The sequence below is a fragment of the Rhinoraja longicauda genome, chromosome 7, assembly GCF_053455715.1.
Source record: "Rhinoraja longicauda isolate Sanriku21f chromosome 7, sRhiLon1.1, whole genome shotgun sequence".
NCBI lineage: Eukaryota > Metazoa > Chordata > Chondrichthyes > Rajiformes > Arhynchobatidae > Rhinoraja > Rhinoraja longicauda.
In genome coordinates, this window is record NC_135959.1 from 62,948,270 (window position 1) to 62,965,583 (window position 17,314).

At 40.7% G+C, this 17,314-nt stretch overlaps 1 protein-coding gene across 3 annotated transcripts in view; it reads right to left on the minus strand.

Annotated features, from left to right (window-relative positions):
• Nucleotides 1-17,314, minus strand: part of mtmr2 (myotubularin related protein 2) — a 55,326-nt gene that overhangs the window by 17,317 nt on the left and 20,695 nt on the right. For 2 of the 3 annotated variants that reach the window (XM_078402737.1, XM_078402739.1), the window contains exons 3-8: nt 15,696-15,771; nt 13,063-13,157; nt 10,434-10,544; nt 9,096-9,197; nt 4,920-5,003; nt 2,980-3,129 (exon numbers count right to left, since the gene is read on the minus strand). In XM_078402737.1, coding sequence (XP_078258863.1) covers nt 2,980-3,129; nt 4,920-5,003; nt 9,096-9,197; nt 10,434-10,544; nt 13,063-13,157; nt 15,696-15,771 — 618 coding nt within the window. The remainder of the gene's footprint in view (nt 1-2,979; nt 3,130-4,919; nt 5,004-9,095; nt 9,198-10,433; nt 10,545-13,062; nt 13,158-15,695; nt 15,772-17,314) is intronic. The other variant, XM_078402738.1, reaches the window with a different exon arrangement.

Genomic DNA, 17,314 nt, shown 5'->3' on the forward strand with positions numbered 1-17,314 from the left:
CAGCCATGATCACATTGAATGGCGGTGCTGGCTCGAAGGGCCGAATGGTCTCCTCCTGCACCTATTGTCTATTGTTTAAGAAGCATTTAGACAGGTACACGTATAGGACAGGTTTAGAAGGATATATGGGCCAAACGCAGGCAGATGGGACGAGTGTAGATGGAATATGTTCGTCGGTGTGGGGAAGTTGGGCTGAAGGGCCTGTTTTCACACTATGACCCTATCACACTATATGACTATAAAAGATGAAATACTGAACTATGAATGATCCAGTTGCCTGCTGCTGCCTGCCTGTTTAGGAAACAAAACTAGAGCACCACATAAACTACCTGTTCATTTTCTAAATTTATATCTGAAAAGCTAAGGATGTAAAGATATTACAGCAGTAATATCTTTAAGTACCCTGGGATGCAGACAATAGACAATAGACAATAGGTGCAGGAGTAGGCCATTCAGCCCTTCGAGGCAGCACCGCCATTCAATGCGATCATGGCTGATCACTCTCAATCAGTACCCCGTTCCTGCCTTCTCCCCATACCCCCTCACTCCGCTATCCTTAAGAGCTCTATCCAGCTCTCTCTTGAAAGCATCCAACGAACTGGCCTCCACTGCCTTCTGAGGCCGAGAATTCCACACCTTCACCACTCTCTGACTGAAAACGTTCTTCCTCATCTCCGTTCTAAATGGACTACCCCTTATTCTTAAACTGTGGCCCCTTGTTCTGGACTCCCCCAACATTGGGAACATGTTTCCTGCCTCTAATGTGTCCAATTCCCTAATTATCTTATATGTTTCAATAAGATCCCCCCTCATCCTTCTAAATTCCAGTGTTTACAAGCCTAATTGCTCCAGCCTTTCAACATACGACAGTCCCGCCATTCCGGGAATTAACGTAGTGAACCTATGCTGCACGCCCTCAATAGCAAGAATATCCTTCCTCAAATTTGGAGACCAAAACTGCACACAGTACTCCAGGTGCGGTCTCACCAGGGCCCGGTACAACTGTAGAAGGACCTCTTTGCTCCTATACTCAACTCCTCTTGTTATGAAGGCCAACATTCCATTTGCTTTCTTCACTGCCTGCTGTACCTGCATGCTTCCTTTCAGTGACTGATGCACTAGGACACCCAGATCTCGTTGAACATCCCCTCTTCCTAACTTGACACCATTCAGATAATAATCTGCCTTTCTATTCTTACTTCCAAAGTGAATAACCTCACACTTATCTACATTAAACTGCATCTGCCATGTATCCGCCCACTCACACAACCTGTCCAAGTCACCCTGCAGCCTTATTGCATCTTCCTCACAATTCACACTACCCCCCAGCTTAGTATCATCTGCAAATTTGCTAATGGTACTTTTAATCCCTCCATCTAAGTCATTAATGTATATCGTAAATAGCTGGGGTCCCAGCACCGAACCTTGCGGTACCCCACTGGTCACTGCCTGCCATTCCGAAAGGGACCCATTTATCCCCACTCTTTGCTTTCTGTCTGTCAACCAATTTTCTATCCATGTCAGTACCCTACCCCCAATACCATGTGCTCTAATTTTGCCCACTAATCTCCTATGTGGGACCTTGTCAAAGGCTTTCTGAAAGTCGAGGTACACCACATCCACGGACTCTCCCCTGTCAATTTTCCTAGTTACATCCTCAAAAAATTCCAGTAGATTTGTCAAGCATGATTTCCCCTTCGTAAATCCATGCTGACTCGGAATGATCCTGTTACTGCTATCCAAATGCTCAGCAATTTCGTCTTTTATAATTGACTCCAGCATCTTCCCCACCACTGATGTCAGACTAACTGGTCTATAATTACCCGTTTTCTCTCTCCGTCCTTTCTTAAAAAGTGGGATAACATTTGCTATCCTCCAATCCACAGGAACTGATCCTGAATCTATAGAACATTGAAAAATGATCTCCAATGCTTCCACTATTTCTAGAGCCACCTCCTTAAGTACCCTGGGATGCAGACCATCAGGCCCTGGGGATTTATCAGCCTTCAGTCCCATTAGTCTACCCAAAACCATTTCCTGCCTAATGTGGATTTCCTTCAGTTCCTCCATCACCCTAGGTTCTCCGGCCACGAGAACATCTGGGAGATTGCTTGTATCTTCCTTAGTGAAGACAGATCCAAAGTAACGGTTTAACTCGTCTGCCATTTCTTTGTTCCCCATAATAAATTCCCCTGCTTCTGTCTTCAAGGGACCCACATTTGCCTTGACTATTTTTTTCCTCTTTACATACCTAAAAAAGCTTTTACTATCCACCTTTATATTATTGGCTAGTTTACCCTCGTACCTCATCTTTTCTCCCCGTATTGCCTTCTTAGTAATCTTCTGTTGCTCTTTAAAAGAGTCCCAATCCTCTGGCTTCCCACTCTTCTTTGCTTTGTTGTACTTCTTCTCTTTTATTTTTATGCTGTCCTTGACTTCCCTTGTCAGCCACGGGAGCCTCTTACTCCCCTTAGAATCTTTCCTCCTCTTTGGGATAAATTGATCCTGCAACTTCTGCATTATCCCCAGGAATACCTGCCATTGATGTTCCACCATCTTCCCTGCTAGGGCTTCCTTCCAGTCAATTCTGGCCAGCTCCTGCCTCATGCCTCTGTAATCCCCTTTGCTATACTGTAATACTGACACTTCCGATTTTCCCTTCTCCCTCTCAATTTGCAGAGTAAAACTTATCATATTGTGATCACTGCATCCTAATGGCTCTTTTACCTCGAGTCCCCTTATCAGATCAGGTTCATTACACAACACTAAATCCAGAATTGCCTTCTCCCTAGTAGGCTCCAGTACAAGCTGCGATAGTATCTGCCATTTCTACTGCAGATTAGGAGCAGCTTCACAATTAAAGAAAACTGGTTCTATTTTATTAAATATAGGACTAAAGCAATAAGATGATGTTCAGAAATACATTCTGGACATTCTAATTTTAAAAAACATCAATATTCAATTATATTTTGTACTTACTGGTAGACGACCTCTAGATCTGAATGCTGCTACTTTCTTCAAATCATCTTCTGGGACATTCTCTGGTACTACAAGTATAGTTGGGTAGGTATCACAAAGTTCATAATGTTCATTTATCCGACTTAGTGTCCAACTTTCATTGGGTAGACCCTGAAGCAAGAGGCGGAAATGAAGAGTGAGTTTTCTTGCTAAAAATTCATAAAAACGCATTATTGCAAAGTTCTATGCAATTGAATTCCTTAAAGTCACAAATTTCTATACACAAGCAAGCGTTAATAAAACTATCAAATCTAAAGAAGCAGACAACAGAAGGGAGCAGAAGGATGGTGGGAAGAAAGAAACATTTTAAAGAAGAAATGGGAAATGTAACCACAAATGCACTTGGATCCAAAGCATTCCCAGGAATTTCGTAGCACCGCTTCCAAATTTGGTAGCACCGCTACAAGTAGAAGACCATTGGAATCACTGGGCATGATCCCAAAAACAAACAGTACGGAGGGTATCAAATAATTAGATGCCGCAAAGGAGGAAATGCTGTTACATAGTTTTATATGGTCAGTTTTAACGCAAAATTATATAAGGTTGGAAATGCAACCGAAGTGTCCTGCAACAATGATTGGATCCTTTCAGAATTCCATTTAATATTGTCATCCAACTGAGATGCACAAGGTACTGATTGCCTGATTCTGTATCAAAGGCATTGCAGTCCTACCACAGGACCAGTCTACTTGCCAAGTACCTATATTGGATTTTTGGGCACCCATTTCAATGTCTCGACTATTATGCCCCGAGACCACATGTTGTGCAATTAAAATGGTGTCAGAGGTTATGGGGAGAATGCAGGAGAAAGGGGTTAGGAGGAAGAAATAGATCAGCCATGATTGAATGGCAGAGTAGACTTGATGGGCTGAATGGTCCAATTCTACTCCTATTCCTTGTGACCTTATGACCTTAAAATATTCACTACGTCCTGTGTTTCTACAAATAAGCAATGCAAAGACACACTGTAAAACATGGCAGATATAATGGTAGTCATTCCAGTAGGAATTCATTTTATTTTAACTCATTAAGCTGGAATCTGCCATTTATTAGATATTATGTTAGTTACCATATACTTGGTTGAATTATGTGGGATTTTAGCTTATTTTCTTAATTTCTACTCTTGTTACATTGTAAATACCAGCAAGAAAAAAAGCGAAATAACTTTAAACGTACGTAAATAGCACTACCTAAGTATATTCTGGTAATGTAAACACTTCCAGACCTGAAAACAAATGTACGTATAGATTTTTGTAGACATTTAAGATGAAGACTAAAGTGGACCCCATTCACACCATTAATTAAACAATAGACAATAGGTGCAGGAGTAGGCCATTCGGGCCTTCGAGCCAGCACCGCCATTCAATGTGATCATGGCTGATCATTCATAATCAGTACCCCGTTCCTGCCTTCTCCCCATACCCCCTGACTCCGCTATCTTTAAGAGCTCTATCTAGCTCTCTCTTGAAAGCATCCAGAGAATTGGCCTCCACTGCCTTCTGAGGCAGAGAATTCCACAGATTTACAACTCTGACTGAAAAAGTTTTTCCTCATCTCTGTTCTAAATGGCCTACCCCTTATTCTTAAACTGTGGCCCCTGGTTCTGGACTACCCCAACATTGGGAACATGTTTCCTACTTCTAATATGTCCAATCCCTTAATAAATCATATGTTTCAATAAGATCCCCTCTCATTCTTCTAAATTCCAGCATATACAAGCCTAGTCGCTCCAGTCATTCAACATATGACAGACTAGGTTAATGAAGATGAAGCAAAGAACTTTGAAATTCTGAATCCCAAGGCACAGATACACACATATTTTGATCCAGGTTTAAATGGTCCCAAACATTCTAACTTGCAAACACATTGAAGAAATTAAATGTACAACACAAAGACTTTACCATTCGTTTATATTCTGTAATTGGGTCATAAACCTTCCAGCCATTCTCTGGAAATATTTCCCTGTATTCATATGCAAATAATGGCTGGAAAATAAAATCATAAAGTATACACCATGTTAAAGCCACAGGCAACAATAACTAAACAGTCAAAATGTTATTGGACTACAAATTACAATGTTTGTGTTGTCCAGTCATGTTTCATTGTCCTGCAATATTAAATGAGACGTATCCTCATGGATTATAAGCACTCAACAGCTCCTGCTGGGAGGCCAAACGTTCATACAGTGGGTACAGAATTAAAATAAAAATGAAAAATGCAGGAAATATTCAGCAGTTCAGGTCTCATTTGTGGGAAGAGAAGTGGAATCAACATTTCAGCTATTTTTTTGACCTGAAACATTAATTCTGCTTCTCTTCCCACAGATGAGGTCTAACCCACTTTGTATTTCCAGGATTTTTTATTTACAGTGGCCTCCATAATGTTTGGAACAAAGACCCATCATTTATTTATTTGCCTCTGTACTCCACAATTTGAGATTTGTAATAGAAAAAAATCACATGTGGATAAAGTGCACATTGTCATAGATTTTAATAAAGGCCATTTTTATACATTTTGGTTTCACCATGTAGAAATTACAGCAGTGTTTATACATGGTCTCCCCATTTCAGGGCACCTTAATGTTTGGGACACAGCAATGTCATGAAAATGAAAGTAGTCATGTTTAGTATTTTGATGCATATCCTCTGCATGCAATGACTGCTTGGTCTGTGATTTATGGACATCACCAGTTGCTGGGTGTCTTCTCTGGTGATGCTCTGCCAAGCCTGTATTGCAGCCATCTTTAGCTTATAATAATAATAATAATAATACATTTATTTTATATAGCGCCTTATCACATGCTCAAAGCGCTTTACAAAAACAATTAACATAGAAACAAACAGACAAACTATCCTGACGGAAAAGCGGCGAATACTCAACGCCAGCGTCCTCTCACGTCAGGGTCCGGCAGTATAAAAAGCACAAGACACACAGATATAATTTTTTACACAAACAGCCATCACAGTGATTGCTCTAGGCATACCCTCACTGTGATGGAAGGCAAAGTCTTATCTCCTCCTCATTCTTCTCCCGGGTGCCACGAGGTGATCGAGGCTCCCAACTTTTTGAAGCCCCCACCGGGCGATGGAAAGTCCCAGGGCCGAGCCGAGCAGGCCGATGAAAGTCCTGAGCCCCCACTGGGCGATGGAAAGTCCCAGGGCTGAGCCGAGCCGAGCAGGCCGATGAAAGTCCTGAGCCCCCACCGGGCGATGGAAAGTGCTGCGGCCGAGCCACGCAGGGCGATGAAGGGCCTGCAGGCGGGTTGATCAAACCTCGCGCTTCGGGGCGGTCGAAGCTGCTACGGCTGGAGCTCCCAAAAGCCGGTCGCCAGCCAGGGACCTGCGAACTCCCGATGTTGCGGTCTGCAGGGCCCACGGCCGAAGCCTCCGAGATGGTAAGTCCAGGCCCTGCGACCGGAGTCTTTGAGGTCGATCCCAGCTGGAGGCCGCCGACTCCACGATGTTAGGCGGTAGTCCCCTTCAGTTTCCTCTTCAGCATATAAAAGGCATGCTGAATTGGGTTCAGATCGGGTGATTAACTTGGCCACTCAAGAGCTGACCATTTTTTTAGCTTTGAAAAACTCCTTTGTTGCTTTTAGCAGTATGTTTGGGATCATTGTCTTGCTGTAGAATGAACCGCTGACCAATGAGTTTCAAGGCTTTTGTTTGAACTTGAGCAGATAGGATGTGTCTATACATTTCAGAATTCATTATGCTACTACCATCAGCAGTTGTATCATCAATGAAGATAAGTGAGCCAGTACCTTCAGCAGCCATACATGCCCAGGCCATAACACCCCCACCACCGTGTTTCACAGATGAGGTGGTATGCTTTGGATCTTGGGCAGTTCCTTCTCTCCTCCATACTTTGCTCTTGCCATCACTCTGAAATAAGTTAATCTTTGTCTCATCTGTCCACAAGACCTTATTCCAGAACTGCGGTTGCTCTTTTAAGTACTTCTTGGCAAGCTACAACCTGGCCATCCTATTTTTGCAGCTAACCAGTGGTTTGCATCTTGCAGCGTAGCCTCTGTATTTCTGTTCATGAAGTCTTCTGCGGACAGAGGTCATTGCCAAATCGACATCTGACTCCTGAAGAGTGTTTCTGATGTGTTGGACAGGTGTTTGGGGATTTTTCTTTATTATAGAGAGAATTCTTCGGTCATCAGCTGTGGAAGTTTTCCTTGGCCTGCCAGTCCCTTTGCGATTAGGAAACTCACCAGTGCTCTCTTTCTTCTTAATGATGTTCCAAACAGTAGATTTTGGTAAGCGCAAGGTTTGGCTGATGTCTCTAACAGTTTTATTCATGTTTCTCAGTCTCATAATGGCTTATTTGACTTTCATTGGCACAACTTTGGTCCTCATGTTAATAAACAGCAATAAAAGTTTCCAAAGGTGATGGAAAGACCGGAGGACAGACTAGGTACTGTGAGCTCTCTTATACCTGCATTAAGGAGGCAATTAAACACACCTGAGCATTACAAACGCCTGTGAAGCCATGTGTCCCAAACATTATGGTGCCCTGAAATGGGGGGACTATGTATAAACACAGCTGTAATTTCTACATGGTGAAACCAAAATGTATAAAATGGCCTTTAATAAAATCTGACACTGTACACTTTAACCACATGTGATTTTTTTTCTATTACAAATCTCAAATTGTGGAGTACAGAGGCAAATAAATAAATGATGGGTCTTTGTCCCACACATTATGGAGGGCACTATATTTAAGTGCCCTCTACAACCTGCAACCTCCGTTTTATTTTCAGCATTAATGTTATTTTAAGTTCCATTCTATGTGCAGCACCCTTCATTCAAAATCAACCTACTTCAGAACACCAGCAACTGCATATTTATCAATTTCTCCATATAGCCAGTCTTTATAGTCTGACTGGTATTGCCATTTTTGCAGTTTCAGGCAACCGATTGAGATCCCAAACTCACCACACAAAAGTTTCAGAGTTTGCACCGTAAAAACATTAAGTCTTAATGGTTTGCATCAAAGTGAAGTTGCAGTGGATGCTTCCTCCTGTAGAGAAATCTAGAACGAGGCAGCGTAGTTTTAGAATAAGAGATGAAAAAAAAAATCCTTGGAAAGTCATGGATGTTTGTCATTCTATATCCTTTTGCGACATAGAAGCTGTTAAACTGAATACATTCAAAGCCTAGATAGAAAGATTGTAGTCAATAGAAGAGTCAATGCTTTTGGTGATCAGACAGTAGAGTTCTAAGATCAGCCCTTTCATTATCTGACTGAATGGCAGAATAGGGTCAAGGGACAATTTAGCCAATGCTTGCACATGTGTTTTTGAAGGAAAGTACTATTACTCTTTGGCCACCTTGTCTTTATCATTATTCCATTCTTTAGCAAAGCATAAATCATTCTCACTTATTTACCAAGATTAATGAGTAGGAAAGAAAACTGCAGATGCTGGTTTAAATCGAAGGTAGTCAGTCTGAAGAAGGGTCTCGACCCAAAACATCACCCATTCCTTCTCTCCAGAGATGCTGCCTGACCCGCTGAGTTACTCCAGCATTTTGTGTCTACCAAGATTAATGAAGTTGTTTGATCACCTGTAACCTAATTCCACAAAAAAAGAGCAACCCAAATAATTGAAGAGAAATGCTGGAATAACTCAGCGGGTCAGGCAGCATCTCTGGAGAAAAGAAATAGGTGACATTTCAGGTCAAGACCCTTCTTCAGACTATCCAAATATGTGAATCACCTTTTCAGGACAGTTTGTATATTGTCATTTGTCACTCATTTCACAAATTACTATATTGCATACAAACTCGGTTCAAATTGCAACATTATCCCTAAGTGACCCTGCAGAGAACTTTACACTTAGTATTTTGTTTTGGAACAAGAGGACCAGTCAGTAGAACATTAAATTGACATTGGTCCTGAATATACAGTCGTTGAATAACTTTTAAAATAATCATTACTGGGCAGATCATTTAAAAATGTACGTGACAAATCAAAAACTACTTTATAACAATGTCTTCTTTACATCAGATCATATATACCACATTTTTAAGGCATGCTATGAACACCAGTAATTAAATATGCAAAAATACCAAAATATTTGATGTGGGAAATGCATATTTCATTAAGTTCTCAAAAATGGATCGTCTGGTGTGACCTTCTTGTCTATGAGCAAAACGGATAGTCCTAATATCCTGCAATTAGAGAGAGGGATCATTAAACCGTGACAATATTATTACCCAAGTCCTTCAAAATTGTAATTTCTTACATAGAGATTAAAACTATACAGTGTTGTTGTACAGTCATTTACATTTATTAGGTTCCTCAAGATCATGGAAAGTAATACTTAGCTCATGCAGTTAATTGAACAGGAGGTGGTAATATCTCTACAATCGAGATTGACGTCTTTGAAATATCCGAAAGTTAACATAACTCTTGCAGAAGGCGGCAAATGATTTTAATTAACGTACGATTCTACAAGTTCAATAAACATTGTAACTGTTAGAATAGAATTTAATCTAGGTAATACATGTTTTTCAGTAAAACCAGTTATCTGTCAAAAGAATAATTCTACGTTAATCATGGTAACTTACCTCGGCCACTACACCTTGTGTTACTATTTAGCAGTTTATGTGAATAGTCTTTATAACCACTTATGGTCTCGTCCCACGGTTTATACTTTCCTAATGTGTACATTGTGGCTGTAGTGCACAACTGATTGTTCTTGCTATGTCCAGCTCTGGGTCATAAACACAGTTGGGGTGTTCATTCCACATCCTGCTATACATATAGTTGATAGAAGAGTCAATGCTTTTGGTGATCAGACAGGACAGTGGAGTTCAGGCTAAGATCAGCCCTTTCATTATCTGACTGAATGGCAGAACAGGGTCAAGGGACAATTTAGCCAATGCCTGCACATTTGTTTTTGAAAGAAAGTACTACTTATCATTTGGCCACCTTGTCTTTATCATTATTCTGTTCCTTAGTCAAGCATTATTTATTATTCCAAGATTAATGGTTACTTTGGTCACCTGTTATCTAATGCCACAAAAAAGAGCAACTGAAATATATGAATTACCTTTTCAGTATAGTTTCTATATTGTCATTTCACAGGTTATTATTTTGAATACACACTCAGTCCAAATTGCAGAGAGCAGCCAGAGAGCAGGAGGACTCACAGAGGGGGTGTAGCGAGAGAGGATGCTGCAGAACTCTCGGAGGGAGAAGAACTTCTTCAAAGTAGACATACCTTGAAGTGATTTTGCAATGCAGCAGCCTACTACAAACCGGTAATTATTTTCCTCTAATCTAACTAATGCTATTCCCACTGCCCACAAATAGAAATTAATAGAAATAGAAATAGAAACAGTGCATATATGACAAGACCAAAAAACAGTAAACAAATCAACATTGTTAACACAAGCACCAACCTTGCTGAAGATTTCAAGACCATAAGAGTTCTCCCCTCGGCTGGTTGCTCCACCAATCTTTTCAACACGACTGATCACACCCAGAGGAACATCAAGAATAAAAGGTGGGTCCTACAAAAATGATAAGAAATCAATATCTTGCGATTAAAGACATTTCAACTTCAAGAGGGTAATGTTAAAAATACCACATAAGAGAAAACGTAGATATATCTTCCTACACAAAACATGAACATTAACAAGATACATTAATTTCTAAACTATCTGCCAATTCATTTTTAAATGCAGCAAATGTAAAGGCCTCAAAAAGACACTTTGCATTCGGCATAGTGACGCAGTTGTAGAATTGCTGCCTTACAGCACCAGAGACCTTGGTTCGATCCTGACCATGGGTGTTTGTACGGAGTTTGTATGCTCTCCCTGTGACCTGCGTGGGTTTTCCCCGTGGGCTCCAGTTTCCTCCCTCACTCCAAAGACGTACAAGTTTGCAGGTTGATTGGCTTGGTAAAATTGTAAATTGTCCCTAGTGTGTAGGATAGTGTTATTGTGCAGGGATCGCTGGTCGCAGGTACTCCACTACCATGGAAAAAAAATCTGCCCAATTTGGAACCCTCATAATCTTGTTAACCTCCAAGGTCATCTGTCAGGCACCAAAGCTCCAGTGGGAACAAACACAGTCCGTCCAATCTCTCCTAAACCAAGCAACATCCTGGTGAATCTATTCTGTACTCTTTCTAATGTCACCACATCATTCCTGTAGCATGGCCATAGAAGTGTACAAAAAATTGAGCTCTGATCAATGTTTTGTACAGCTTTAACATGATAACTCGCAAGTTCATAAGTCATAGGAACAGAATTAGGCCATTCAGCCAATCGAGTCTACTCTGCCATTCAATCATGGCTAATCTATCTTTCCTTCTCAACCTCATTCTCCTGCTTTCTCCCCATAACGACATCCTTACTAGGCTCCTGAACGGTCTTTCTATAAGTTATGTTACTGTTCAATTCATCTCTACCCCATTGAGGACATTGGTGTTTGTCTGAGAAACTGATGTGCTACAATGCTGAGAGCTATATTCTGCACTCAGTAACTTCCCACACCTAGAATGTGATGTTCTGTACAATCTTTGACTAAAGGTCATAATGAGTTTCATATTATTAGAATGGATGAAATGATTGATAGAAAGGCTGTGCACCTGGTCCTAGATATTAAGGATACTTGTACATAGATGCCTCAAGTACTGGGCATCAATATAAGAGTGAATTTAAGTCAAAAAGGTAATAAATTCTAGAGAAAAGGCAAAAATTCCAGATAATGTACAAAGAGGATTATCACAGAAGAAATCTGCATGAGTCATACTCACAAGATGGGTTTGGAATTTGGCCATTTGGATATTTGCCTGCATATTACTTGAAATTCTAACTTTTGCATTTCAATACCATCATTGTGCTTGGAGGAAGAAAATCACAAAACTAAAGGAAGCAGATGCAAAATGATGAAGACTTCCTAACCAGTTTAACAGCTCAGTTTGGAGCAATAGAAGGCTAACCAAAGTTGAAAATGTCTAAATGTTGAGATCTGGTATATTCTTTCAAGATTACTCTTTCCCTTCCACCCCCCTCCCCCCTCCCTCCCTTTACTGTTCACAAAGCAAAGTTTTTCATTGGCACCTATCAGTTATTTTATGCCACAGCGTTGTTTCTGCAGAGCCAGAAACATCCTCACATTAAGAACTGTGACTTGCAGCTATTGCCCATCACAATGCATTTTGTGTGAACATTTATAGTAAGACAAGTTGAGCACAGTACAGAAATAAATTGAAATGGGTAATGGAAGCAGAACAAAAAACACTCTGAATTCCCAACTATACCTCATGGTTGCTGCATTTAATACCTGATTTTTTTTGCGTCAGAGATCTTGAAATAATTTGGAAACGCGCCTTTTTCATATGATTTACTATTTTCAATTCCTGCAAGTGAGTCTTCAGTTACTTTTCTTCAAAACTGAACAGCTGCCAAGCTTTTTAATACATTGGCACACAAAATATCAAATACAGCTTTGTTTACCACACCTCCAAATGAATATGTAGGCTTTAGGGAAGAGCTCCAAAATGAAAATCTACAATTTAGGATGAAAGTTAAAGGGGTGCAATAGTTTCTGCTATTTTTGGTCGAGGCAGCAGTGGTCGTGCAGACAGAGCATGGGAAAAAGCTGCAGCTGGTGAGAGGGGAGAGAGCCCCACGGTGACCGAGCATGTCCTGTCGGTGGCCAGAAGAAAGCACTGTCCCCAGGGGGCTACGTGAGCCGCAACAACAGCCACTTCAGGTGGGTGAAGGAGGGCGAGTCGGGCAGGGGCCCTCGGAAGCCTGGGCTCTAAGCAGGGGAGGCGGTGCGAGTCAGGGGTCTGTCCGCTACAACTAAAATCCATTATAAAGGGGTCTGTTAAAATGAGGGCTCCCTATATAATAGAAGGGGGCAGTTAACGTCTGCATATATTAGAGCCCAGTTAAAAAATGAAAACTCTCACTTAAATGTTTTTTAGTTTTCAACATTGAGCTTTCCATCCAGTTTTGATTTTTAGTATCTTGTTATAATTGTCCAACACTGCACAAATAAATGTTTATAGATTACCCGTTCTAAGCTTTTGAAGTATAGTCTGTAGTTTGTAACAGTCAACATTCCTCTCACGGTACCAATAAAGGGGCAGATATAAGTAACATCTTTGGCTGTGAAGATAAGATAATTGGGACTGTTAATTTGTATCGCTGAAAAAATAATAACTACATTTCACTCTGCCAAGCATAAAATGTTATCACACATTGCAAATAATAAAAACATTTTCAAGATAAGATATTTGAAATTACGAATTTGCCATTAGCCAGCAAAACACACCCATGAAAATATTTCCAATGACAACAGGCCAAAACCTGCAGAATGTGGCCAGAGGTTTCAAAGGTGATGTTCAGCAGCTCTTCTGCAAATTGTCCATAATGTGTATGGAGTGGATGAGAAAGTGAGATAACAGAGAACTGGTGTGAACAGGTGATCAATGGTCGGTGTGGACCCGGTGGGCTGGAAGGTCTGTTTCCCTGCTGTATCTCGAGAAAGGTTGTAGCCATACTTTACTTCTAACCGTTCATTAAAATGATCAATCTTGATCTCCTGGTACAGCAACTAATGTCAAATTTTATTAGAAAATAAACATACTTTTGAATACTGTGTTGAAAGGCATAGAAGTTTGAAGAGCCCCAAATTACAATTGTTTCATTATTTCTGGTTTTAAACATTATAGACAATAGACAATAGGTGCAGGAGTAGGCCATTCAGCCCTTCGAGCCAGCACCGCCATTCAATGCGATCATGGCTGATCATTCTCAATCAGTACCCTGTTCCTGCCTTCTCCCCATACCCCCTCACTCCGCTATCCTTAAGAGCTCTATCCAGCTCTCTCTTGAAAGCATCCAACGAACTGGCCTCCACTGCCTTCTGAGGCAGAGAATTCCACACCTTCACCACTCTCTGACTGAAAAAGTTCTTCCTCATCTCCGTTCTAAATGGCCTACCCCTTATTCTTAAACTGTGGCCCCTTGTTCTGGACTCCCCCAACATTGGGAACATGTTTCCTGCCTCTAATGTGTCCAATCCCCTAATTATCTTATATGTTTCAATAAGATCCCCCCTCATCCTTCTAAATTCCAGTGTATACAAGCCCAATCGCTCCAGCCTTTCAACATACGACAGTAGGGAATTAACCTAGTGAACCTACGCTGCACGCCCTCCATAGCAAGAATATCCTTCCTCAAATTTGGAGACCAAAACTGCACACAGTACTCCAGGTGTGGTCTCACCAGGGCCCGGTACAACTGTAGAAGGACCTCTTTGCTCCTATACTCAACTCCTCTTGTTATGAAGGCCAACATTCCATTGGCTTTCTTCACTGCCTGCTGTACCTGCATGCTTCCTTTCATTGACTGATGCACTAGGACACCCAGATCTCGTTGAACTCCCCCTCCTCCTAACTTGACACCATTCAGATAATAATCTGCCTTTCTATTCTTACTTCCAAAGTGAATAACCTCACACTTATCTACATTAAACTGCATCTGCCATGTATCCGCCCACTCACACAACCTGTCCAAGTCACCCTGCAGCCTTATTGCACCTTCCTCATAATTCACACTACCCCCCCAGCTTAGTATCATCTGCAAATTTGCTAATGGTACTTTTAATCCCTTCGTCTAAGTCATTAATGTATATCGTAAATAGCTGGGGTCCCAGCACCGAACCTTGCGGTACCCCACTGGTCACTGCCTGCCATTCCGAAAGGGACCCATTTATCCCCACTCTTTGCTTTCTGTCTGTCAACCAATTTTCTATCCATGTCAGTACCCTACCCCCAATACCATGTGCCCTAATTTTGCCCACTAATCTCCTATGTGGGACCTTGTCGAAGGCTTTCTGAAAGTCGAGGTACACCACATCCACTGACTCTCCCCTGTCAATTTTCCTAGTTACATCCTCAAAAAATTCCAGTAGATTTGTCAAGCATGATTTCCCCTTCGTAAATCCATGATGACTCGGAATGATCCTGTTACTGCTATCCAAATGCTCAGCAATTTCGTCTTTTATAATTGACTCCAGCATCTTCCCCACCACTGATGTCAGACTAACTGGTCTATAATTACCCGTTTTCTCTCTCCGTCCTTTCTTAAAAAGTGGGATAACATTTGCTATCCTCCAATCCACAGGAACTGATCCTGAATCTATAGAACATTGAAAAATGATCTCCAATGCTTCCACTATTTCTAGAGCCACCTCCTTAAGTACCCTGGGATGCAGACCATCAGGCCCTGGGGATTTATCAGCCTTCAGTCCCATCAGTCTACCCAAAACCATTTCCTGCCTAATGTGGATTTCCTTCAGTTCCTCCATCACCCTAGGTTCTCCGGCCCCTAGAACATTTGGGAGATTGTGTGTATCTTCCTCAGTGAAGACAGATCCAAAGTAACGGTTTAACTCGTCTGCCATTTCTTTGTTCCCCATAATAAATTCCCCTGCTTCTGTCTTCAAGGGACCCACATTTGCCTTGACTATTTTTTTCCTCTTCACGTACCTAAAAAAACTTTTGATTATGAATCCGTTTTTGACATTAGTCTAAAAATAAAAACACATAATTAATCATCGTAACGCCAGTTAACTTTCTACTTCAGAACAGCATTTTAAAAGTTGAAGAGATTTGAAGTATCAGCATTGTTTGTACATACCCATATCTTTCATAGATTCTCCTGGCAGCAATGGTGCCTCTTCCATTTGAGCCAGTTTATTGCCATCCCTTAAAACCTGAAACCAGAACATGCAAACTTATGACCTAATACGGCGTAAGAACATTTGTTTCTTAAAGATAGCTACAGTTTAAAAAAAAGATAAATATTTATGTACTGCTGTCAACAAGCTACAGTCTACGGAAACAGAAGGCAGAACCTGATGCTAAGCTAAGTTACAGTACCAGGCTGCAATGGTGTAATGCTGAGAAACAACAAAACAAGTGGAGTAACAGTTTAAGTGACTGGTTATTGCAAGGGGAAAAATGCACACAAATACGAATAGGTCCGCAAAAGGCAGATTTTTTTAAATATAATGCCCTGTGGGGAGAAAACGATGAAGAAAATTGGAAAACACATTATTAAAAAACATTTAAAATAACCAGTTCCGATGAAAGATCAATCCGAAATGTTACATCTTTCCTTCTCTATAATTTCCGATCTGTTGAGTATCTCTAGCCTTTTCTGGTTTTATTTCAATTAACCAGGTACTAACTTAATTACAAATTTCATCTGTGTAGGTTTGTGAAGGACAAAAAGTGATCCAAATCTTTTTTTTTAAAAGGTCATTAGCATTGTAAACAGCAAGTTTACGTGAATGCACCTTGTATGGACCTGCAACAGGCATTGGAAAGGTTCAGGACAGAGAGTTCAACAAAAAATTAAAGTGTGTGCACTTGGAATGACTGAATAACAATGGTTTGATCATTTGCTGCTAGTCACAAGCCAAAACAAAGGAAACGCTGTAATGTGTGATATGACATTTAGCTTTTCCAGGAAACTACTATAATGCCAGTTTTTCCGCTAGATATACTGCAAGAACTGGGATTAAGGAATAAAGATCTTTACAATCGATGTGCACATGACAATTGGCAGGCAGAGTAAATTATGTAGCTGGGAACAGTAAATCAGAGTATAAAGTCTCAAGGATTGTCACCGCATACTCATACAAGTCAGCTGCTCTTTACTAACTCTGTGAACTGTACCAGTCAGCTGCTCCTTACTAACTCTGTGAAACTAACTTCAATGTCTCCATCCAACATTTTTCTTCATTGCCATACACTAGTGTAGTTGACACACATTGTCCAATTTTCAAAACTATTGTTCCTTTACAGTTTTAAACATCCATGACTAAGTTTGGCATTGATACCACTTACTTATATTACAGGGTACAGTTTTGTGTTGTCACGTGCTTTTATGATTACTTAATGGCTTTAAATAAAGTAACCTCATTTAAAACCCTTGTTTAAAATTCAAATATTCTTGAACTATATTTCAGTGAATCAAGATGAATTCCAAAAAACAATATGCTGGGATTTTTAGTTTGATGCACCTTGGGAAGGATGCACTGGAGAGTTACCAGAATGATGCCTGGATTATAGGGTATTAGCTACAGGGAAAGGTTGGACATACTTGCATTGTTTTCTCTGGAATGCGGGAGGTTGCGGGGAGACCTACTAAAGGTATATAAAATTACGAGGCATAGATATGGTAGAGAGTCAGAACCTTTTTCCCAGAATGGAAGTTTCGAATACTAGCTTTATGGTGAGAGGGGTAAACAC